Source organism: Salmo salar, chromosome ssa07 (assembly GCF_905237065.1).
Source record: "Salmo salar chromosome ssa07, Ssal_v3.1, whole genome shotgun sequence".
Lineage (NCBI taxonomy): Eukaryota > Metazoa > Chordata > Actinopteri > Salmoniformes > Salmonidae > Salmo > Salmo salar.
Window position 1 is genome coordinate 59241032 of NC_059448.1, and position 26203 is coordinate 59267234.

The 26203-nt window shown below is 47.3% G+C and overlaps 1 protein-coding gene across 1 annotated transcript in view; it reads left to right on the plus strand.

Annotated features, from left to right (window-relative positions):
- Positions 1-667: 667 nt before the first annotated feature.
- Positions 668-26203, plus strand: part of cpm (carboxypeptidase M) — a gene marked incomplete at its 5' end in the record, with an annotated part of 55593 nt that continues 30057 nt past the window's right edge. The window contains 1 exon segment of the mRNA XM_045722390.1: positions 668-837. Within this exon segment, the coding sequence (XP_045578346.1) occupies positions 668-837 (170 nt within the window).

Below are 26203 nucleotides of genomic sequence, written 5' to 3' on the forward strand. Positions count from 1 at the left end.
ACAGCAGGACCACATTAACCATGTAGAGGAGTTAGTTTAGCTGGTTGCAAAAAAGTAAGTAGCAGATCTTTTGAGAGGGCAGATTTGATAAATCTCAGACTAAATGGAAATACGTGCTGGTCTTAAGGTCAAAAAGGATTAGTCATGCTAAGATCCAATCCGAGGGACGGAGGGAGGCGGATGGTGGGAGGGACGGAGGAGGGGCGGATGGTGGGAGGGGATGGATGGCGGGTCTCAAGGGTTCGGCAAGAGTCTACATTTCTCAGACAGTACTGGGGGTTCACCAGTAGTGTGTGGGGGGTAGTGTGTGTCTAGGGTTCGGTGACTACATTTTCTGAGACAGCATAAAGTATACCAGTATCCAACACACTGTTGTAACCATTAAATTAAGAATTACAATACTAGAATCTTATGACACAATTAAAGGTCAGATTGTCAACGTTCATGGTCTGTTTACATATATTTTATAGACTAATTATACAGACAATTGGTATAAAACCTCTATAAAAATATGTATTTATAATTATATGACAATATTATAGAATTTCCGATATCGCATGCCTTTTATTTTCTTCCCGTTCTGGAACTTTGAGGGTTTATGACATGGCCCTCTAGTAAGTTAATAGGATCTCTATGGTTGTAACTGTATCAATGCATCTCTTTTTAGGTGGTGGGCAGAGTTCTCCCGCTCCAGCTGATCGATCACCTGACCCGTGGTTACCTTAGCGACCCGCTGGTGACCCGCCTCCTGAACAGCACCCGCGTCCACATCCTGGTTTCCATGAACCCAGACGGCTTCGAGTCCTCCAGCAGAGACTGCATGTACTCCCAGGGGAGGTGAGATAGTAAGGGACATCTGGGTTGTGTCTTACAGTCACCGTGGCTGGAGGAACATCATGGGTTGTGTCTTACAGTCACGTGGCTGGAGGAACATCATGGGTTGTGTCTTACAGTCACCGTGGCTGGAGGAACATCATGGGTTGTGTCTTACAGTCACCGTGGCTGGAGGAACATCAATCTGCTCCCTTCTGACACTGTACAGTAACTTCAAAATCAACTCACAGCCTTGGTCCAGTCTGACTTGTGTTGTTGTAGAACTTTCCAATGTGTTTTGGTGTGAGTGGTGAGTAGTTGATCTGACCATCCTACTATGTGATGCCACTAACCTTTCCAGACAAAGTGCCTCAGTGTCTGTTTCAGAGTATCATGTTGATCTCCTAGATGGTCAGTCAGCATCTATAGCTCTGTCCATGGATTTAACAGTGGTTACATTTCTCCGGACCCATCACACAGCTGTTGTTTATTTCAAATCCCAGATTGCCCCTTTAAATGTACTTCTACTGTGTCTGAGTAGAGTTGTGGCAGTGAGACTTAAGAAGATTATTGGCTGGATGGATGGAGTGGCTGGCTGGATGGAGTGGCCGGCTGGCGGATGGATGGAGTGGCTGGCTGGCTGGATGGAGTGGCTGGCTGGATGGAGTGGCTGGCTGGATGGATGGATGGAGTGGCTGGCTGGCGCTGGATGGAGTGGCTGGACGGAGTGGCTGGCTGGCTGGATGGAGTGGCTGGCTGGATGGAGTGGCTGGCTGGATGGATGGATGGAGTGGCTGTCTGGCTGGCTGGATGGAGTGGCTGGATGGAGTGGCTGGATGGAGTGGCTGGCTGGCTGGATGGAGTGGCTGGCTGGATGGATGGAGTGGCTGGCTGGATGGATGGAGTGGCTGGATCGAGTGGCTGGATCGAGTGGCTGGATGGAGACGCTGGCTGGCTGGCTGGCTGGATGGATGGATGGAGTGGCTGGATGGATGGATAAGTGGATGGATGCAGGTCTGGCTTGTTGTGTTGCTCAGTAGACCAGAACATAACAGCTGTAGGATGGTTCAGGGTGTAAACAGCAGAATGGTTACTGAGATCCCAGTGAGTCATCAGCTGGAATGGGGTTCCGTTGGCCCGCTACATAGGAATGGGGTTCCCGTTGGCACGCTACGTAGGAATGGGGTTCCGTTGGCCCGCTACGTGGGGGAATGGGGTCCCGTTGGCACCGCTCACGTGGGGAATGGGGTCCCGTTGGCCCGCCACGTGGGGAATGGGGTTCCGTTGGCCCGCCACGTGGGGAATGGGGTTCCGTTGGCCCGCTACGTGGGGAATGGGGTTCCGTTGGCCCGCTACGTGGGGAATGGGGTTCCGTTGGCCCGCTACATGGGGGAATGGGGTTCCGTTGGCCCGCTCATGGGGAATGGGGTTCCGTTGGCCCTGCTACATGGGGAATGGGGTTCCGTTGGCCGCTACATGGAGAATGGGGTTCCGTTGGCCCGCTACATGGGGAATGGGGTTCCGTTGGCCCGCTACATGGGGAATGGGGTTCCGTTGGCCGCTACATGGGGAATGGGGTTCCGTTGGCCCGCTACATGGGGAATGGGGTTCCGTTGGCCGCTACATGGGGAATGGGGTTCCGATTGGCCCGCTACATGGGGAATGGGGTTCGTTGGCCCGCTACATGGGAATGGGGTTCCGTTGGCCCGCTACATGGGGAATGGGGGTTCCGTTGGCCCGCTACATGGGGAATGGGGTTCCGTTGGCCCGCTACATGGGGAATGGGGTTCCGTTGGCCCGCTTCATGGGGAATGGGGTTCCGTTGGCCCGCTACATGGGGAATGGGGTTCCGTTGGCCCGCTACATGGGGAATGGGGTTCCGTTGGCCCGCTACATGGGGAATGGGGTTCCGTTGGCCCGCTACATAGGGAATGGGGTTCCGTTGGCCCGCTACATAGGGAATGGGGTTCCGTTGACCCGCTACATGGGGAATGGGGTTCCGTTGACCCGCTACATAGGGAATGGGTTCCGTTGACCCGCTACATAGGGAATGGGGTTCCGTTGACCCGCTACATAGGGAATGGGGGTTCCGTTGACCCGCTACATAGGGAATGGGGTTCCGTTGGCCCGCTACATAGGGGAATGGGGTTCCGTTGGCCCGCTACATGGGGAATGGGGTTCCGTTGGCCCGCTACATGGGGAATGGGGGTTCCGTTGGCCGCTACATGGGGAATGGGGTTCCGTTGGCCCGCTACATGGGGAATGGGGTTCCGTTGGCCGCTACATAGGGAATGGGGTTCCGTTGGCCCGCTACATGGGGAATGGGGTTCCGTTGACCCGCTACATAGGGAATGGGGTTCCGTTGACCCGCTACATAGGGGAATGGGGTTCCGTTGGCCCGCTACATAGGGAATGGGGTTCCGTTGGCCCGCTACACAGGGAATAGGGTTCCCGTTTGGGAGGGAGGCAGTGACAGTCACACCCATTAACAGATCCTGGAGTTTTATCTGAGATGTTTGTAGACACAACACCTCTACAGCGCTCACCCACAACACTCTGATGTGGGCGAGTGGCAGGAAGCCACGGCCTGAAAACAGACTTATTTGTGCTGTCTCTCACACACACTAACACACACTCTCTTTCACTCACACACACTTGCATTTACACACACACTTGCATTTACACATCACACATACACAGATCCCATTCACTGACCGTGGATTCCCCCGGATGGGACAGGACAGGACACACACACACACAGATCCCATTCCCCCCCACACACACTCTGATGTGGGCGAGTGGCAGGAAGCCACGGCCTGAAAACAGACTTATTTGTGCGTCTCTCATCTCTCTGACACACGCACTAACACACACTCTCTTTCACTCACACACACTTGCATTTACACACTCACACATACACAGATCCCATTCCCTGGCAGTGGATTCCCCCCTGGATGGGACAGGACACACACACACCCAGCCCCAAACAGTGACACACTCACATCGACTCACAGATGTTATTCCCATTCCATGGAAGTGGATTCCTCCCGGATGGGACAGGACACTGACACCCACACACTCTGACACAGTCATCCCAGCCCCAAACAGTGGAAAAAAACTCTCCCCTACTCTTCACCATAACAACTTTAAACAGGGAATGGTTCTTAGAACAACAGAGACGTCTCCTGGCGGGGAACAAAATATTATTAAGCAACAAGTTGGGTTTCCAAAGTTTTAGTGACTGGACGAGACGACAGCACCGACTTCCTGGAACTAAATGACTCGTCATGTTTTTGTTGTAATATGATAGATCAGTGGTCACCAGTTTAACTGAAACCACTGGCATTGAACACAACCTGTTTGGTGGTAAAGATCTGTCTGCACTGACCTGTTTGGTGGTAAATATCTGTCTGCACTGACCTGTTTGGTGGTAAATATCTGTCTGCACTGACCTGTTTGGTGGTAAATATCTGTCTGCACTGACCTGTTTGGTGGTAAATATCTGTCTGCACTGACCTGTTTGGTGGTAAATATCTGTCTGAACTGACCTGTTTGGTGGTAAATATCTGTCTGCACTGACCTGTTTGGTGGTAAATATCTGTCTGCACTGACCTGTTTGGTGGTAAATATCTGTCTGCACGGACCTGTTTGGTGGTAAATATCTGTCTGCACGGACCTGTTTGGTGGTAAATATCTGTCTGCACTGACCTGTTTGGTGGTGGTAAATATCTGTCTGCACTGACCTGTTTGGTGGTGGTAAATATCTGTCTGCACTGACCTGTTTGGTGGTGGTAAATATCTGTCTGCACTGACCTGTTTGGTGGTGGTAAATATCTGTCTGCACTGACCTGTTTGGTGGTGGTAAATATCTGTCTGCACTGACCTGTTTGGTGGTGGTAAATATCTGTCTGCACTGACCTGTTTGGGGGTGGTAAATATCTGTCTGCACTGACCTGTTTGGGGGTGGTAAATATCTGTCTGCACTGACCTGTTTGGTGGTAGATCTGACATCTGTCTGCACTGACCTGTTTGGTGGTAGATCTGACATCTGTCTGCACTGACCTGTTTGGTGGTAGATCTGACATCTGTCTGCACTGACCTGTTTGGTGGTAGATCTGACATCTGTCTGCACTGACCTGTTTGGTGGTAGATCTGACATCTGTCTGCACTGACCTGTTTGGTGGTAGATCTGACATCTGTCTGCACTGACCTGTTTGGTGGTTATTTTGAAGACCCAATAGAAGTGAACCATTTGTACATTTCACTCTGCCTGTACCCGGCACTTTGCTGTCACTCATGTTTACCGTAAATACAGAGGCAGTAACACAGCCTCACAACCACAATACTGGCCTTCAGTCTTTTATTTGACTGACTGGAAACAGGAAGACTTCCTGAAGTCTCCAATTAGCCAGAGATGGGCCTGGAATGTTCTGGTTTAGGTCCAAAATGGCACCCTATTCCCTATGGGCCCTGGTCAAAAGTAGTATACTACATAGGGAATAGGGTTCCGTTTTGGGACGTAGATCCGGTCTTGACTCCATCTCTGTAATTAGCATTGTTCAACTGGAGAGTCTTTGGAGTGCAGCCTCATAGGAGGAAATGGGACCATTTCTGAACTTCTCCTTTAGCCTACACACACAAACACGGGCCTCTTGATGAGGTTGTGGTTCTTGGAAGTGGCAGGAAGTCCCTAGGAATAGATTGTTTCAAGAGACTCTACACATACACACACTGGCATGCATATAGATCTAAGCAATAAGGCACGAGGGGGTGTGGTATGAAGCTGGTTGAGAGAATGCCAATCACCTTTGTGATTGGAGGATAGCTATGAGGGTTATCGAATCAGGATCAAATCCTTTGATCTCCTCCCAGCTCATTAATGATATAATGTTCATATTTAAAGATACAGTGTCTTTGGCAAATTACAGGAGTGGAATGTTAGTCTGGGTACCAGTATATTTAACTATCACATCCCCTCTTCCTTACTGACATCCTGGACGCAGCTCTGGGCCTGCTCGTGGCCTGGACGCAGCTCCGGGCCTGCTCGTGGCCTGGACGCAGCTCGTGTCCTGGACGCAGCTCGTGTCCTGGACGCTGCTCGTGGCCTGGACGCAGCTCGTGTCCTGGACGCAGCTCGTGTCCTGGACGCTGCTCGTGGCCTGGACGCTGCTCGTGGCCTGGACGCTGCTCGTGGCCTGGACGCTGCTCGTGGCCTGGACGCTGCTCGTGGCCTGGACGCTGCTCGTGTCCTGGACGCTGCTCGTGGCCTGGACGCTGCTCGTGGCCTGGACGCTGCTCGTGTCCTGGGACGCTGCTCGTGTCCTGGACGCAGCTCGTGTCCTGGACGCTGCTCGTGTCCTGGACGCTGCTCGTGTCCTGACGCTGCTCGTGTCCTGGACGCTGCCCAGGCCTGCTCATTATGGTGTTCCTTCCGCTTCTTTACAACTGAAACTTTTCTAGCATTGAAGAAAAAGTTATCAAAGTCTCCAACACCGCCGTCCAACTTTGCCACATCTGACTAGGGCAGTCTTTTTTTTACTACTAAAACAGATGCTTTTCCTTGTCAGTTTATTGAAGTCTCTAATTAACACCTCAGCCCAACTCGGACCCATCGCATCTCGTGCTCCAACTGGGCCACAGTGGGTTGACGTTGAAACATCACACCTCAGACCAGACCAAGTCATCCACAAGTTACCGTTCTGTTATGCAATAAATCTGGATCCAATATGTCTGTGGATCAACAGAGTTATTTTCTCTACACTGAGTTGCAACCCAAAGGGCACCCTATATAGTGCACTACTGTTGACCAGGGCACGGTTATACTATATAGGGAATGGAGTGCCCTGGTTAAAAGAAGTGCACTACATAGCAAAAAGAGGCCAATAGGGCTCTGGACAAAAGTAGTACTCCATATAGGAAATGGAGTTCCATTTGGGACGTAGCTGAATGACAGAGCGGTGGTGCACCGTAAACTGCTGTGGTATAACTACAGGAGATTACCGCCCTCCTGGTCTGTGGTATAGCTACAGGAGGTTACCTCCCTTCTGGTCTGTGGTATAACTACAGGAGGTTACCTCCCTTCTGGTCTGTGGTATAACTACAGGAGGTTACCTCCCTTCTGGTCTGTGGTATAACTACAGGAGGTTACCGCCCTCCTGGTCTGTGGTATAGCTACAGGAGGTTACCTCCTTCTGGTCTGTGGTATAACTACAGGAGGTTACCTCCCTTCTGGTCTGTGGTATAGCTACAGGAGGTTACCTCCCTTCTGGTCTGTGGTATAGCTACAGGAGGTTACCTCCCTTCTAGTCTGTGGTATAGCTACAGGAGGTTACCTCCCTTCTGGTCTGTGGTATAACTACAGGAGGTTACCTCCCTTCTGGTCTGTGGTATAGCTACAGGAGGTTACCTCCCTTCTGGTCTGTGGTATAGCTACAGGAGGTTACCTCCCTTCTGGTCTGTGGTATAACTACAGGAGGTTACCTCCCTTCTGGTCTGTGGTATAGCTACAGGAGGTTACCTCTCTTCTGAGTCTGTGGTATAGCTACAGGAGGTTACCTCCCTTCTGGTCTGTGGTATAACTACAGGAGATTACCTCCCTTCTGGTCTGTGGTATAACTACAGGAGGTTACCTCCCTTCTGGTCTGTGGTATAACTACAGGAGGTTACCTCCCTTCTGGTCTGTGGCATAGCTACAGGAGGTTACCTCCCCTTCTGGTCTGTGGTATAGCTACAGGAGGTTACCTCCCTTCTGGTCTGTGGTATAGCTACAGGAGGTTACCTCCCTTCTGGTCTGTGGTATAACTACAGGAGGTTACCTCCCTTCTGGTCTGTGGTATAGCTACAGGAGATTACCTCCCTTCTGGTCTGTGGTATAGCTACAGGAGGTTACCTCCCTTCTGGTCTGTGGTATAGCTACAGGAGGTTACCTCCCTTCTGGTCTGTGGTATAACTACAGGAGGTTACCTCCCTTCTGGTCTGTGGTATAACTACAGGAGGTTACCTCCCTTCTGGTCTGTGGTATAGCTACAGGAGATTACCTCCCTTCTAGTCTGTGGTATAACTACAGGAGATTACCTCCCTTCTGGTCTGTGGTATAACTACAGGAGGTTACCTCCCTTCTGGTCTGTGGTATAGCTACAGGAGGTTACCTCCCTTCTGGTCTGTGGTATAACTACAGGAGGTTACCTCCCTTCTGGTCTGTGGTATAACTACAGGAGGTTACCTCCCTTCTGGTCTGTGGTATAACTACAGGAGGTTACCTCCCTTCTGGTCTGTGGTATAACTACAGGAGGTTACCTCCCTTCTGGTCTGTGGTATAGCTACAGGAGGTTACCTCCCTTCTGGTCTGTGGTATAACTACAGGAGGTTACCTCCCTTCTGGTCTGTGGTATAACTACAGGAGGTTACCTCCCCTTCTGGTCTGTGGTATAACTACAGGAGGTTACCTCCCTTCTGGTCTGTGGTATAGCTACAGGAGGTTACCTCCCTTCTGGTCTGTGGTATAGCTACAGGAGGTTACCTCCCTTCTGGTCTGTGGTATAACTACAGGAGGTTACCTCCCTTCTGGTCTGTGGTATAACTACAGGAGGTTACCTCCCTTCTGGTCTGTGGTATAGCTACAGGAGATTACCTCCCTTCTGGTCTGTGGTATAACTACAGGAGGTTACCTCCCTTCTGGTCTGTGGTATAACTACAGGAGGTTACCTCCCTTCTGGTCTGTGGTATACCTACAGGAGGTTACCTCCCTTCTAGTCTGTGGTATAGCTACAGGAGGTTACAATCCCTTCTGGTCTGTGGTATAACTACAGGAGGTTACCTCCCTTCTGGTCTGTGGTATAACTACAGGAGGTTACCTCCCTTCTGGTCTGTGGTATAACTACAGGAGGTTACCTCCCTTCTGGTCTGTGGTATAACTACAGGAGGTTACCTCCCTTCTGGTCTGTGGTATAGCTACAGGAGGTTACCTCCCTTCTGGTCTGTGGTATAACTACAGGAGGTTACCTCCCTTCTGGTCTGTGGTATAACTACAGGAGGTTACCTCCCTTCTGGTCTGTGGTATAGCTACAGGAGGTTACCTCCCTTCTGGTCTGTGGTATAACTACAGGAGGTTACCGCCCTTCTAGTCTGTGGTATAACTACAGGAGGTTACCTCCCTTCTGGTCTGTGGTATAGCTACAGGAGGTTACCTCCCTTCTAGTCTGTGGTATAACTACAGGAGAATACCTCCCTTCTAGTCTGTGGTATAACTACAGGAGGTTACCTCCCTTCTGGTCTGTGGTATAACTACAGGAGGTTACCTCCCTTCTGGTCTGTGGTATAGCTACAGGAGGTTACCTCCCTTCTGGTCTGTGGTATAGCTACAGGAGGTTACCTCCCTTCTGGTCTGTGGTATAACTACAGGAGGTTACCGCCCTTCTGGTCTGTGGTATAGCTACAGGAGGTTACCTCCCTTCTGGTCTGTGGTATAACTACAGGAGGTTACCTCCCTTCTGGTCTGTGGTATAACTACAGGAGGTTACCTCCCTTCTGGTCTGTGGTATAACTACAGGAGGTTACCTCCCCTTCTGGTCTGTGGTATAGCTACAGGAGGTTACCTCCCTTCTGGTCTGTGGTATAGCTACAGGAGGTTACCTCCCTTCTGGTCTGTGGTATAACTACAGGAGGTTACCTCCCTTCTGGTCTGTGGTATAACTACAGGAGGTTACAATCCCTTCTGGTCTGTGGTATAACTACAGGAGGTTACCTCCCTTCTGGTCTGTGGTATAGCTACAGGAGGTTACCTCCCTTCTGGTCTGTGGTATAGCTACAGGAGGTTACCTCCCTTCTGGTCTGTGGTATAACTACAGGAGGTTACCTCCCTTCTGGTCTGTGGTATAACTACAGGAGGTTACCTCCCTTCTGGTCTGTGGTATAGCTACAGGAGGTTACCTCCCTTCTGGTCTGTGGTATAACTACAGGAGGTTACAATCCCTTCTAGTCTGTGGTATAACTACAGGAGAATACCTCCCTTCTGGTCTGTGGTATAACTACAGGAGGTTACAATCCCTTCTAGTCTGTGGTATAGCTACAGGAGGTTACCTCCCTTCTGGTCTGTGGTATAACTACAGGAGGTTACAATCCCTTCTAGTCTGTGGTATAACTACAGGAGGTTACCTCCCTTCTGGTCTGTGGTATAGCTACAGGAGGTTACCTCCCTTCTGGTCTGTGGTATAGCTACAGGAGGTTACCTCCCTTCTGGTCTGTGGTATAACTACAGGAGGTTACCTCCCTTCTGGTCTGTGGTATAGCTACAGGAGGTTACCTCCCTTCTGGTCTGTGGTATAGCTACAGGAGGTTACCTCCCTTCTGGTCTGTGGTATAACTACAGGAGGTTACCTCCCTTCTGGTCTGTGGTATAACTACAGGAGGTTACCTCCCTTCTGGTCTGTGGTATAACTACAGGAGGTTACCTCCCTTCTGGTCTGTGGTATAGCTACAGGAGGTTACCTCCCTTCTAGTCTGTGGTATAACTACAGGAGAATACCTCCCTTCTGGTCTGTGGTATAGCTACAGGAGGTTACCTCCCTTCTGGTCTGTGGTATAGCTACAGGAGGTTACCTCCCTTCTGGTCTGTGGTATAACTACAGGAGGTTACCTCCCTTCTGGTCTGTGGTATAGCTACAGGAGGTTACCGCCCTTCTGGTCTGTGGTATAGCTACAGGAGGTTACCTCCCTTCTGGTCTGTGGTATAGCTACAGGAGGTTACCTCCCTTCTGGTCTGTGGTATAACTACAGGAGGTTACCTCCCTTCTGGTCTGTGGTATAGCTACAGGAGGTTACCTCCCTTCTGGTCTGTGGTATAACTACAGGAGGTTACCTCCCTTCTGGTCTGTGGTATAGCTACAGGAGGTTACCTCCCCTTCTGGTCTGTGGTATAACTACAGGAGGTTACCTCCCTTCTGGTCTGTGGTATAGCTACAGGAGGTTACCTCCCTTCTGGTCTGTGGTATAACTACAGGAGGTTACCTCCCTTCTGGTCTGTGGTATAGCTACAGGAGGTTACCTCCCTTCTGGTCTGTGGTATAACTACAGGAGGTTACCTCCCTTCTAGTCTGTGGTATAGCTACAGGAGGTTACCTCCCTTCTGGTCTGTGGTATAGCTACAGGAGGTTACCGCCCTCCTGGTCTGTGGTATAGCTACAGGAGGTTACCTCCCTTCTGGTCTGTGGTATAGCTACAGGAGGTTACCTCCCTTCTGGTCTGTGGTATAGCTACAGGAGGTTACCTCCCTTCTGGTCTGTGGTATAGCTACAGGAGGTTACCTCCCTTCTGGTCTGTGGTATAGCTACAGGAGGTTACAATCCCTTCTAGTCTGTGGTATAGCTACAGGAGGTTACCTCCCTTCTGGTCTGTGGTATAACTACAGGAGGTTACCTCCCTTCTGGTCTGTGGTATAGCTACAGGAGGTTACCTCCCTTCTAGTCTGTGGTATAACTACAGGAGGTTACCTCCCTTCTGGTCTGTGGTATAACTACAGGAGGTTACCTCCCTTCTGGTCTGTGGTATAGCTACAGGAGGTTACCTCCCTTCTGGTCTGTGGTATAGCTACAGGAGGTTACCTCCCTTCTGGTCTGTGGTATAACTACAGGAGGTTACCTCCCTTCTGGTCTGTGGTATAGCTACAGGAGGTTACCTCCCTTCTGGTCTGTGGTATAGCTACAGGAGGTTACCTCCCTTCTGGTCTGTGGTATAGCTACAGGAGGTTACCTCCCTTCTGGTCTGTGGTATAGCTACAGGAGGTTACCTCCCCTTCTGGTCTGTGGTATAGCTACAGGAGGTTACAATCCCTTCTAGTCTGTGGTATAGCTACAGGAGGTTACCTCCCTTCTGGTCTGTGGTATAACTACAGGAGGTTACCTCCCTTCTGGTCTGTGGTATAACTACAGGAGGTTACCTCCCTTCTAGTCTGTGGTATAGCTACAGGAGGTTACCTCCCTTCTGGTCTGTGGTATAGCTACAGGAGGTTACCTCCCTTCTGGTCTGTGGTATAGCTACAGGAGGTTACCTCCCTTCTGGTCTGTGGTATAGCTACAGGAGGTTACCTCCCTTCTGGTCTGTGGTATAGCTACAGGAGGTTACAATCCCTTCTAGTCTGTGGTATAGCTACAGGAGGTTACCTCCCTTCTGGTCTGTGGTATAACTACAGGAGGTTACCTCCCTTCTGGTCTGTGGTATAGCTACAGGAGGTTACCTCCCTTCTGGTCTGTGGTATAGCTACAGGAGGTTACCTCCCTTCTGGTCTGTGGTATAACTACAGGAGGTTACCTCCCTTCTAGTCTGTGGTATAGCTACAGGAGGTTACAATCCCTTCTAGTCTGTGGTATAGCTACAGGAGGTTACCTCCCTTCTGGTCTGTGGTATAACTACAGGAGGTTACCTCCCTTCTGGTCTGTGGTATAGCTACAGGAGGTTACCTCCCTTCTGGTCTGTGGTATAGCTACAGGAGGTTACCTCCCTTCTGGTCTGTGGTATAACTACAGGAGGTTACCTCCCTTCTGGTCTGTGGTATAGCTACAGGAGGTTACCTCCCTTCTGGTCTGTGGTATAGCTACAGGAGGTTACCTCCCTTCTGGTCTGTGGTATAACTACAGGAGATTACCGCCCTCCTGGTCTGTGGTATAACTACAGGAGGTTACCGCCCTCCTGGTCTGTGGTATAACTACAGGAGGTTACCTCCCTTCTGGTCTGTGGTATAGCTACAGGAGGTTACCTCCCTTCTGGTCTGTGGTATAGCTACAGGAGGTTACAATCCCTTCTAGTCTGTGGTATAGCTACAGGAGGTTACCTCCCTTCTGGTCTGTGGTATAACTACAGGAGGTTACCTCCCTTCTGGTCTGTGGTATAGCTACAGGAGGTTACCTCCCTTCTGGTCTGTGGTATAGCTACAGGAGGTTACCTCCCTTCTGGTCTGTGGTATAACTACAGGAGGTTACCTCCCTTCTGGTCTGTGGTATAGCTACAGGAGGTTACCTCCCTTCTGGTCTGTGGTATAGCTACAGGAGGTTACAATCCCTTCTAGTCTGTGGTATAGCTACAGGAGGTTACCTCCCTTCTGGTCTGTGGTATAGCTACAGGAGGTTATCTCCCTTCTGGTCTGTGGTATAGCTACAGGAGGTTACCTCCTTCTGGTCTGTGGTATAGCTACAGGAGGTTACCTCCCTTCTGGTCTGTGGTATAGCTACAGGAGGTTACCTCCCTTCTGGTCTGTGGTATAGCTACAGGAGGTTACCTCCCTTCTGGTCTGTGGTATAGCTACAGGAGGTTACCTCCCTTCTGGTCTGTGGTATAGCTACAGGAGGTTACCTCCCTTCTGGTCTGTGGTATAGCTACAGGAGGTTACAATCCCTTCTGGTCTGTGGTATAGTGGTTCTTTCTCTCTCTCTCCCTCCCTCTCGCTGCCTTTCTCTCTCTGCCTCTTTCTCTCTGCCTCTTTCTCTCTGCCTCTTTCTCTCTGCCTCTTTCTCTCTGCCTCTTTCTCTCTGCCTCTTTCTCTCTGCCTCTTTCTCTCTGCCTCTTTCTCTCTGCCTCTTTCTCTCTGCCTCTTTCTCTCTGCCTCTTTCTCTCTGCCTCTTTCTCTCTGCCTCTTTCTCAATGAATGTGGCTTCATTGGCATGGGTAACTTGTTTAACATTGCCAAAGCAAGTGAAATGAATAAACAGAAGTGAAAGAAACAATAAAAAGTGAACAGTAAACATTACACTCACAAGTTCCATGTTATGTCTCTATACAGTGTTGTAGCGACGTGCAAATAGTTAAAGTTCGAAACAACATTAAATATGGGTTGTATTTACAATGGTGTCTGTTCTTCACTGCTTGCCCCTTTCGTGTGGCAACAGGTCACAAATATTGCTGCTGTGATGGCACACTGTGTTATTTCAGTGTGCCATCACACTGGGAGTCTATCAAAATTGGATTTGTTTTCAAATTCTTTGTGGGTCTGTGTAATCTGAGGGGAAATATGTCTTTCAACACAAACTCACTCACTCACTCTGCTCTGCGAAGCTCCAGCAGTATGACTACCCTGACTTCTGCTGAGGCCCTATCACCGTAAATGTTGTACCACCAATGCAGACGTCGGATTGACCATACAGCCCACATGCACAATACACTTCTCTCTCCAGAATGCACTGCTCTCTACCGCCAATTTGTGCACATTCATTGTTTCTTAACTTTATTGTGTGAATTGTTTGCGTTTTGATTGTTAGTGTATATCAATTCCCCCATTACATCACCAGTAGTATATTTACCGTTCATTTCCATCATTTATAATCTTGTGTTAATGCATTCAATATTATTATTCCAGTTTTACCGTTTTATCATTGTCTGATTGGACAGATTGTTTGCAGAGAACACAACCTATGCTTGTGAGAAACAACTTTTGGTCTATTTCATACTTGACAAAAAAATGTACAAAACTTTTTTTTAATTGTCTTTTGTTTTGGAGCGCTCCTGTCAATGTTGAGTAAGGACACACACGCATAGAAGTAGGCCTATAGGCTACCTGGCCTGATTTACACACAGAAGTAGACCTATAGGCTACCTGGCCTGATTTACACACAGAAGTAGACCTATAGGCTACCTGGCCTGATTTACACACAGAAGTAGCCTATAGGCTACCTGGCCTGATTTACACACAGAAGTAGTCCTATAGGCTACCTGGCCTGATTTACACACAGAAGTAGCCTATAGGCTACCTGGCCTGATTTACACACAGAAGTAGGCCTATAGGCTACCTGGCCTGATTTACACACAGAAGTAGGCCTATAGGCTACCTGGCCTGATTTACACACAGAAGTAGGCCTATAGGCTACCTGGCCTGATTTACACACAGAAGTAGACCTATAGGCTACCTGGCCTGATTTACACACAGAAGTAGGCCTGTAGGCTACCTGGCCTGATTTACACACAGAAGTAGGCCTGTAGGCTACCTGGCCTGATTTACACACAGAAGTAGGCCTATAGGCTACCTGGCCTGATTTACACACAGAAGTAGGCCTATAGGCTACCTGGCCTGATTTACACATAGAAGTAGGCCTATAGGCTACCTGGCCTGATTTACACATAGAAGTAGGCCTATAGGCTACCTGGCCTGATTTACACACAGAAGTAGACCTATAGGCTACCTGGCCTGATTTACACATAGAAGTAGACCTATAGGCTACCTGGCCTGCGCGCAAATGTAGGCATATAAATGTGCCCCTTTTGGGGATCTGATAGTATTTCTGATTGGCTTAACGCACCACCCCTAATGACCTGTGGAGCTTCTCAAAGTAACGTTTTCTACACCTCCAAACAGTAATCAAATCATCCATTGAGAATGGAGTGTCAGGGTAGCCTAGTGGTTAGAGCATTGGATTAGTAACCGAAAGGTTGCAAGTTCAAGTTGAGCTGACTAGGTACAAATCTGTTCTGCCCCTGAACAGGCAGTTAACCCACTGTTCCTAGGCCGTCATTGTAAATAAGAATTTGTTCTTAACTGACTTGCCTAGTTAAATAAATGTAAAATAAAAAATGATGATAGTTCCTCAATGTATTGTAAAAATCTTTCCATCTCTCCCTTTCCATAACCACTCAGTGTGAAAGGGAAACATGTTATGCTCTGATCCAGTGGAAATGTCATAAAATAGGCCTCTGATTACTTCTTATCAGTGCTGGACTTGGACTGAAATAGGTTCCAGTACTCATTTTGGGTGCCGGTACTGTTTATATTTAGGTGCAGGAACTCCACAATAGTTCTGAGCTAATATTCTATAAGAGGAACAGGAACTCAAGCAGTAGAACGTGTGAGGTGTCAGTACTCAGCTCTGGTGAGGTCCTGCCCAAGTCCACCACTGCTTCTTATCCCTGGTGCAAATAGTCTACAGCTGTGTCTGTCTGTCTGTCCCGAGCTCACTAGTGGGGAAACTCTGAGGGACCAAAATATTTTATACAATGTTGCAAGTTCTGGCCTGACCCAAGTTGATTCAACTATTAAGGTTTCAAGTTTGTTGCAGACAGGCCAAGTGTAGCCAATGTGATTTTATAGGATATTCATTTTTTTTCTTTCTGGATATGTTCGAGCTGCAGACTGCAATGTTTTAATATGTTGGCTTTATGTTGACTATTTTGACATAGATGGCAATAGAAGTTACTTTTTAGGTTTTTATTGTTTTTAGATTTAGAATTTTGATTAACCACATGACAAGGATTTTGAGATATGAAGACATTATTATAAATTAAACTGTTTCACGGAAATGTGCATAAGAAAACCATAACTGGCACGTAGATGGGTAGAAATGGTAAGATAAATTGACATTCAACATGAGAGAGGTTCCTGGTGTAGCCTGTTACAGCAACTTCAGGAGAGTAACGGCAGAATCTGAGAAAGCCAGCAGGAGGTGAATAGTTGGGTCAGGTTATTTCGTTTTCTCCTTCTGGTTATCTAGATCTCTGGCGCCCTCTTGAGGCATTTGTCATATTTCATCAAACCGTAAACTTAAAGCATCAGACAAGCTCACATACATCGGGTGTGTCTATATATGGAACAATACACGTAAAAACATTTTGACCAATCCATTGGTCCAAAGAACAGACGAGTTTTGGTCAACAAATATATATATATATCTTTTGTCGGGGACAGCCCTACTTCTACAGTCACAGTACTGTAGCTGTTGAAACACCTCAGAGAGGCTCTGATGCTGGGGGAGGAGGAGGGGGTGAGGATGGAGGAGGATATGACCTCAGAGAGGCTCTGATGCTGGGGGAGAAGGAGGGGGTGAGGATGGAGGAGGATATGACCTCAGAGAGGCTCTGATGCTGGGGGAGGAGGAGGGGGTGAGGATGGAGGAGGATATGACCTCAGAGAGGCTCTGATGCTGGGGGAGAAGGAGGGGGTGAGGATGGAGGAGGATATGACCTCAGAGAGGCTCTGATGCTGGGGGAGAAGGAGGGGGTGAGGATGGAGGAGGATATGACCTCAGAGGCTCTGATGCAGGGGGGTGAGGAGGATATGGGCAGGGTGAGGAAGGGTTGGGGAGGAGTAGGTTAGTGAGTAAGGTAAGACTGTCAAGCACCTGGAGGATACGCATTCACTTCACGAACAGAGACAGACCGACAGGCCTGCTCTCTCCCTTGCGTAAATCACCAATATTATGTGTTGTCAGGTCTGGTACACATCTGTTTCTGTCTGGGTATAAACACTACACAGCCCCGGTCCATTTACCAGGCCATCCATCTCCCTCCATAGTACCCCCGCCGGACCAGTGATGGCACCCCAGAGAGGGCACTCAGACAGGTGACCCACGTGCTCTGCCACAGCTTCTGCTGCTGGGGTATGGAGGCACTATGGAGTGTTTTAACAGGGGTCAACTGCAAGGACAGCTCTTCAAGGAGTATTCCTGGGTTGTTTTAAGGAATCTGTTTATAGTAACAGTGAGACGCTGTCTCTTGCCCACGCTCTCTCTTTCTCTGTCCCTCTACCTACTCTCTTTCTCTGTCCCTCTACCTACCCCCCTCTCTCTCTCTCTCTCTTTACCTCTGTCTCTCTGTCAATTCAATTTAAGAGCTTTATTGGCATGGGAAACATATATGTTTACATTGCCAAAGTAAGTGAAGTAGATAATAAACAAAAGTGAAATAAGCAAAAATGAACAGTAAACATTACACTCACAGAAGTTCCAAAATAATAAATCAATTTCAAATGTCACACGTGCAAATAAGTACAAAAGGGACATATCTCTCTCGCTCTCTCTCTCTCTGCCCTGAGAGTGGACGGAATAGTATTTTATAAACACTATAAATGTCACATAGCTAGATAGATGAGAAGACATGAGGATGTTTCCTATCTCTGTGTGCCTCCCAAATGGAAGCCTATTCCCTACTGTATACAGTATAGAGCAGGACTAGTGTACTATAGAGGAGACAGGTCCCTACTGTATACAGTATAGAGCAGGACTAGTGTACTATAGAGGACAGGTCCCTACTGTATACAGTATAGAGCAGGACTAGTGTACTATAGAGGACAGGTCCCTACTGTATACAGTATAGAGCAGGACTAGTGTACTATAGAGGAGACAGGTCCCTAGTGTATACAGTATAGAGCAGGACTAGTGTACTATAGAGGACAGGTCCCTACTGTATACAGTATAGAGCAGGACTAGTGTACTACAGAGGACAGGTCCCTACTGTATACAGTATAGAGCAGGACTAGTGTACTATAGAGGACAGGTCCCTACTGTATACAGTATAGAGCAGGACTAGTGTACTATAGAGGACAGGTCCCTACTGTATACAGTATAGAGCAGGACTAGTGTACTATAGAGGACAGGTCCCTACTGTATACAGTATAGAGCAGGACTAGTGTACTATAGAGGACAGGTCCCTACTGTATACAGTATAGAGCAGGACTAGTGTACTATAGAGGACAGGTCCCTACTGTATACAGTATAGAGCAGGACTAGTGTACTATAGAGGACAGGTCCCTACTGTATACAGTATAGAGCAGGACTAGTGTACTATAGAGGACAGGTCCCTACTGTATACAGTATAGAGCAGGACTAGTGTACTATAGAGGACAGGTCCCTACTGTATACAGTATAGAGCAGGACTAGTGTACTATAGAGGAGACAGGTCCCTACTGTATACAGTATAGAGCAGGACTAGTGTACTATAGAGGAGACAGGTCCCTACTGTATACAGTATAGAGCAGGACTAGTGTACTATAGAGGAGACAGGTCCCTACTGTATACAGTATAGAGCAGGACTAGTGTACTATAGAGGACAGGTCCCTACTGTATACAGTATAGAGCAGGACTAGTGTACTATAGAGGACAGGTCCCTACTGTATACAGTATAGAGCAGGACTAGTGTACTATAGAGGACAGGTCCCTACTGTATACAGTATAGAGCAGGACTAGTGTACTATAGAGGACAGGTCCCTACTGTATACAGTATAGAGCAGGACTAGTGTACTATAGAGGAGACAGGTCCCTACTGTATACAGTATAGAGCAGGACTAGTGTACTATAGAGGACAGGTCCCTACTGTATACAGTATAGAGCAGGACTAGTGTACTATAGAGGACAGGTCCCTACTGTATACAGTATAGAGCAGGACTAGTGTACTATAGAGGACAGGTCCCTACTGTATACAGTATAGAGCAGGACTAGTGTACTATAGAGGACAGGTCCCTACTGTATACAGTATAGAGCAGGACTAGTGCACTATAGAGGGGACAGGTCCCTACTGTATACAGTATAGAGCAGGACTAGTGTACTATAGAGGACAGGTCCCTACTGTATACAGTATAGAGCAGGACTAGTGTACTATAGAGGACAGGTCCCTACTGTATACAGTATAGAGCAGGACTAGTGTACTATAGAGGAGACAGGTCCCTACTGTATACAGTATAGAGCAGGACTAGTGTACTATAGAGGACAGGTCCCTACTGTATACAGTATAGAGCAGGACTAGTGTACTATAGAGGACAGGTCCCTACTGTATACAGTATAGAGCAGGACTAGTGTACTATAGAGGACAGGTCCCTACTGTATACAGTATAGAGCAGGACTAGTGTACTATAGAGGAGACAGGTCCCTACTGTATACAGTATAGAGCAGGACTAGTGTACTATAGAGGAGACAGGTCCCTACTGTATACAGTATAGAGCAGGACTAGTGTACTATAGAGGAGACAGGTCCCTACTGTATACAGTATAGAGCAGGACTAGTGTACTATAGAGGAGACAGGTCCCTACTGTATACAGTATAGAGCAGGACTAGTGTACTATAGAGGAGACAGGTCCCTACTGTATACAGTATAGAGCAGGACTAGTGTACTATAGAGGACAGGTCCCTACTGTATACAGTATAGAGCAGGACTAGTGTACTATAGAGGACAGGTCCCTACTGTATACAGTATAGAGCAGGACTAGTGTACTATAGAGGACAGGTCCCTACTGTATACAGTATAGAGCAGGACTAGTGTACTATAGAGGACAGGTCCCTACTGTATACAGTATAGAGCAGGACTAGTGTACTATAGAGGACAGGTCCCTACTGTATACAGTATAGAGCAGGACTAGTGTACTATAGAGGACAGGTCCCTACTGTATACAGTATAGAGCAGGACTAGTGTACTATAGAGGACAGGTCCCTACTGTATACAGTATAGAGCAGGACTAGTGTACTATAGAGGACAGGTCCCTACTGTATACAGTATAGAGCAGGACTAGTGTACTATAGAGGACAGGTCCCTACTGTATACAGTATAGAGCAGGACTAGTGTACTATAGAGGACAGGTCCCTACTGTATACAGTATAGAGCAGGACTAGTGTACTATAGAGGACAGGTCCCTACTGTATACAGTATAGAGCAGGACTAGTGTACTATAGAGGACAGGTCCCTACTGTATACAGTATAGAGCAGGACTAGTGTACTATAGAGGACAGGTCCCTACCCTATACAGTATAGAGCAGGACTAGTGTACTATAGAGGACAGGTCCCTACCGTATACAGTATAGAGCAGGACTAGTGTACTATAGAGGACAGGTCCCTACCGTATACAGTATAGAGCAGGACTAGTGTACTATAGAGGACAGGTCCCTACCGTATACAGTATAGAGCAGGACTAGTGTACTATAGAGGACAGGTCCCTACTGTATACAGTATAGAGCAGGACTAGTGTACTATAGAGGACAGGTCCCTACTGTATACAGTATAGAGCAGGACTAGTGTACTATAGAGGACAGGTCCCTACTGTATACAGTATAGAGCAGGACTAGTGTACTATAGAGGACAGGTCCCTACTGTATACAGTATAGAGCAGGACTAGTGTACTATAGAGGACAGGTCCCTACTGTATACAGTATAGAGCAGGACTAGTGTACTATAGAGGACAGGTCCCTACTGTATACAGTATAGAGCAGGACTAGTGTACTATAGAGGACAGGTCCCTACTGTATACAGTATAGAGCAGGACTAGTGTACTATAGAGGACAGGTCCCTACTGTATACAGTATAGAGCAGGACTAGTGTACTATAGAGGAGACAGGTCCCTACTGTATACAGTATAGAGCAGGACTAGTGTACTATAGAGGAGACAGGTCCCTACTGTATACAGTATAGAGCAGGACTAGTGTACTATAGAGGAGACAGGTCCCTACTGTATACAGTATAGAGCAGGACTAGTGTACTATAGAGGACAGGTCCCTACTGTATACAGTATAGAGCAGGACTAGTGTACTATAGAGGACAGGTCCCTACTGTATACAGTATAGAGCAGGACTAGTGTACTATAGAGGACAGGTCCCTACTGTATACAGTATAGAGCAGGACTAGTGTACTATAGAGGACAGGTCCCTACTGTATACAGTATAGAGCAGGACTAGTGTACTATAGAGGAGACAGGTCCCTACTGTATACAGTATAGAGCAGGACTAGTGTACTATAGAGGACAGGTCCCTACTGTATACAGTATAGAGCAGGACTAGTGTACTATAGAGGACAGGTCCCTACTGTATACAGTATAGAGCAGGACTAGTGTACTATAGAGGACAGGTCCCTACTGTATACAGTATAGAGCAGGACTAGTGCACTATAGAGGGACAGGTCCCTACTGTATACAGTATAGAGCAGGACTAGTGTACTATAGAGGGACAGGTCCCTACTGTATACAGTATAGAGCAGGACTAGTGTACTATAGAGGACAGGTCCCTACTGTATACAGTATAGAGCAGGACTAGTGTACTATAGAGGAGACAGGTCCCTACTGTATACAGTATAGAGCAGGACTAGTGTACTATAGAGGACAGGTCCCTACTGTATACAGTATAGAGCAGGACTAGTGTACTATAGAGGACAGGTCCCTACTGTATACAGTATAGAGCAGGACTAGTGTACTATAGAGGACAGGTCCCTACTGTATACAGTATAGAGCAGGACTAGTGTACTATAGAGGAGACAGGTCCCTACTGTATACAGTATAGAGCAGGACTAGTGTACTATAGAGGAGACAGGTCCCTACTGTATACAGTATAGAGCAGGACTAGTGTACTATAGAGGAGACAGGTCCCTACTGTATACAGTATAGAGCAGGACTAGTGTACTATAGAGGAGACAGGTCCCTACTGTATACAGTATAGAGCAGGACTAGTGTACTATAGAGGAGACAGGTCCCTACTGTATACAGTATAGAGCAGGACTAGTGTACTATAGAGGAGACAGGTCCCTACTGTATACAGTATAGAGCAGGACTAGTGTACTATAGAGGACAGGTCCCTACTGTATACAGTATAGAGCAGGACTAGTGTACTATAGAGGACAGGTCCCTACTGTATACAGTATAGAGCAGGACTAGTGTACTATAGAGGACAGGTCCCTACTGTATACAGTATAGAGCAGGACTAGTGTACTATAGAGGACAGGTCCCTACTGTATACAGTATAGAGCAGGACTAGTGTACTATAGAGGACAGGTCCCTACTGTATACAGTATAGAGCAGGACTAGTGTACTATAGAGGACAGGTCCCTACTGTATACAGTATAGAGCAGGACTAGTGTACTATAGAGGACAGGTCCCTACTGTATACAGTATAGAGCAGGACTAGTGTACTATAGAGGACAGGTCCCTACTGTATACAGTATAGAGCAGGACTAGTGTACTATAGAGGACAGGTCCCTACTGTATACAGTATAGAGCAGGACTAGTGTACTATAGAGGACAGGTCCCTACTGTATACAGTATAGAGCAGGACTAGTGTACTATAGAGGACAGGTCCCTACTGTATACAGTATAGAGCAGGACTAGTGTACTATAGAGGACAGGTCCCTACCCTATACAGTATAGAGCAGGACTAGTGTACTATAGAGGACAGGTCCCTACCGTATACAGTATAGAGCAGGACTAGTGTACTATAGAGGACAGGTCCCTACCGTATACAGTATAGAGCAGGACTAGTGTACTATAGAGGACAGGTCCCTACCGTATACAGTATAGAGCAGGACTAGTGTACTATAGAGGACAGGTCCCTACTGTATACAGTATAGAGCAGGACTAGTTTACTATAGAGGACAGGTCCCTACTGTATACAGTATAGAGCAGGACTAGTGTACTATAGAGGACAGGTCCCTACTGTATACAGTATAGAGCAGGACTAGTGTACTATAGAGGACAGGTCCCTACTGTATACAGTATAGAGCAGGACTAGTGTACTATAGAGGACAGGTCCCTACTGTATACAGTATAGAGCAGGACTAGTGTACTATAGAGGACAGGTCCCTACTGTATACAGTATAGAGCAGGACTAGTGTACTATAGAGGACAGGTCCCTACTGTATACAGTATAGAGCAGGACTAGTGTACTATAGAGGACAGGTCCCTACTGTATACAGTATTGAGCAGGACTAGTGTACTATAGAGGACAGGTCCCTACTGTATACAGTATAGAGCAGGACTAGTGTACTATAGAGGACAGGTCCCTACTGTATACAGTATAGAGCAGTACTAGTGTACTATAGAGGAGACAGGTCCCTACTGTATACAGTATAGAGCAGGACTAGTGTACTATAGAGGACAGGTCCCTACTGTATACAGTATAGAGCAGGACTAGTGTACTATAGAGGACAGGTCCCTACTGTATACAGTATAGAGCAGGACTAGTGTACTATAGAGGACAGGTCCCTACTGTATACAGTATAGAGCAGGACTAGTGTACTATAGAGGAGACAGGTCCCTACTGTATACAGTATAGAGCAGGACTAGTGTACTATAGAGGACAGGTCCCTACTGTATACAGTATAGAGCAGGACTAGTGTACTATAGAGGGGACAGGTCCCTACTGTATACAGTATAGAGCAGGACTAGTGTACTATAGAGGACAGGTCCCTACTGTATACAGTATAGAGCAGGACTAGTGTACTATAGAGGACAGGTCCCTACTGTATACAGTATAGAGCAGGACTAGTGTACTATAGAGGACAGGTCCCTACTGTATACAGTATAGAGCAGGACTAGTGTACTATAGAGGACAGGTCCCTACTGTATACAGTATAGAGCAGGACTAGTGTACTATAGAGGACAGGTCCCTACTGTATACAGTATAGAGCAGGACTAGTGTACTATAGAGGACAGGTCCCTACTGTATACAGTATAGAGCAGGACTAGTGTACTATAGAGGACAGGTCCCTACTGTATACAGTATAGAGCAGGACTAGTGTACTATAGAGGACAGGTCCCTACTGTATACAGTATAGAGCAGGACTAGTGTACTATAGAGGACAGGTCCCTACTGTATACAGTATAGAGCAGGACTAGTGTACTATAGAGGGGACAGGTCCCTACTGTATACAGTATAGAGCAGGACTAGTGTACTATAGAGGACAGGTCCCTACTGTATACAGTATAGAGCAGGACTAGTGTACTATAGAGGACAGGTCCCTACTGTATACAGTATAGAGCAGGACTAGTGTACTATAGAGGACAGGTCCCTACTGTATACAGTATAGAGCAGGACTAGTGTACTATAGAGGACAGGTCCCTACTGTATACAGTATAGAGCAGGACTAGTGTACTATAGAGGACAGGTCCCTACTGTATACAGTATAGAGCAGGACTAGTGTACTATAGAGGACAGGTCCCTACTGTATACAGTATAGAGCAGGACTAGTGTACTATAGAGGACAGGTCCCTACTGTATACAGTATAGAGCAGGACTAGTGTACTATAGAGGACAGGTCCCTACTGTATACAGTATAGAGCAGGACTAGTGTACTATAGAGGACAGGTCCCTACTGTATACAGTATAGAGCAGGACTAGTGTACTATAGAGGACAGGTCCCTACTGTATACAGTATAGAGCAGGACTAGTGTACTATAGAGGACAGGTCCCTACTGTATACAGTATAGAGCAGGACTAGTGTACTATAGAGGACAGGTCCCTACTGTATACAGTATAGAGCAGGACTAGTGTACTATAGAGGACAGGTCCCTACTGTATACAGTATAGAGCAGGACTAGTGTACTATAGAGGAGACAGGTCCCTACTGTATACAGTATAGAGCAGGACTAGTGTACTATAGAGGACAGGTCCCTACTGTATACAGTATAGAGCAGGACTAGTGTACTATAGAGGACAGGTCCCTACTGTATACAGTATAGAGCAGGACTAGTGTACTATAGAGGACAGGTCCCTACTGTATACAGTATAGAGCAGGACTAGTGTACTATAGAGGACAGGTCCCTACTGTATACAGTATAGAGCAGGACTAGTGTACTATAGAGGACAGGTCCCTACTGTATACAGTATAGAGCAGGACTAGTGTACTATAGAGGACAGGTCCCTACTGTATACAGTATAGAGCAGGACTAGTGTACTATAGAGGACAGGTCCCTACTGTATACAGTATAGAGCAGGACTAGTGTACTATAGAGGGGACAGGTGTCATTTGGAAGGCAGTTTGTAAATATCAGGTACCTGACTGTGGTAACAAAGAGAACAACATTATGATGTCATCATTATAATAATAATAATAATAATAAGTGATTGACTATGATTATACATAATAAGACAAAGGAATATTCCACCTGACTGGTTTAGGATCAGCTGTGTAGTATTTTCCACAGACTCCTTGTCACGCTCGTCTAAAGGTGTAGACCAAGGCGCAGCGTGCTTAGAGTTCCACATGTTTAATAAATATCAAACTCACCAAACAATACAAATGAAAACGAAGCGTGACGTTCTGGGCTGCTCACAGGCAGCTACACAAACACAAGATCCCACAAAGCACAGGTGGGGAAAAGGCTGCCTAAGTATGATTCCTAATCAGAGACAACGATAGACAGCTGCCTCTGATTAGGAACCCTACTCGACCCAAAACATAGAAAAAGGAACATAGAACGCCCACCCCAGTCACACCCTGGCCTAACTAAAATAGAGAACAAAACCCTCTCTATGGCCAGGGCGAGACACTCCTACACTGTTTGAATCTCTATCCAGACACACTGTAGTGATTGTTGATGTGGATGATTCTCAACTTCCTGTGTACAACATCAAGACAAATTCCTGGCAACATTTCTTAATGGCAGTGATGTTTTCAGTAAAACAAGGTGGCAGCAGAAGGAGACCAGTCCAGCCTTCCTTTAGGAGAGTGTTTTATTTTATTTCCTAATGAGGATCAGCTGTATTGTGAGAGTCATAAACTGTTTGTGTTCCCCAAAACAAACAAGTGCAGCCAGCGGTATGATACTGTTAAAACACAGTGAAAGATTTGACCAGGCATCCTGTAGGTTTGTAGCCAGCGGTATGGTGGTGTTAAAACACAGTGAAGGATTTGACCTGGCATCCTGTAGGTTTGTAGCCAGCGGTATGGTGGTGTT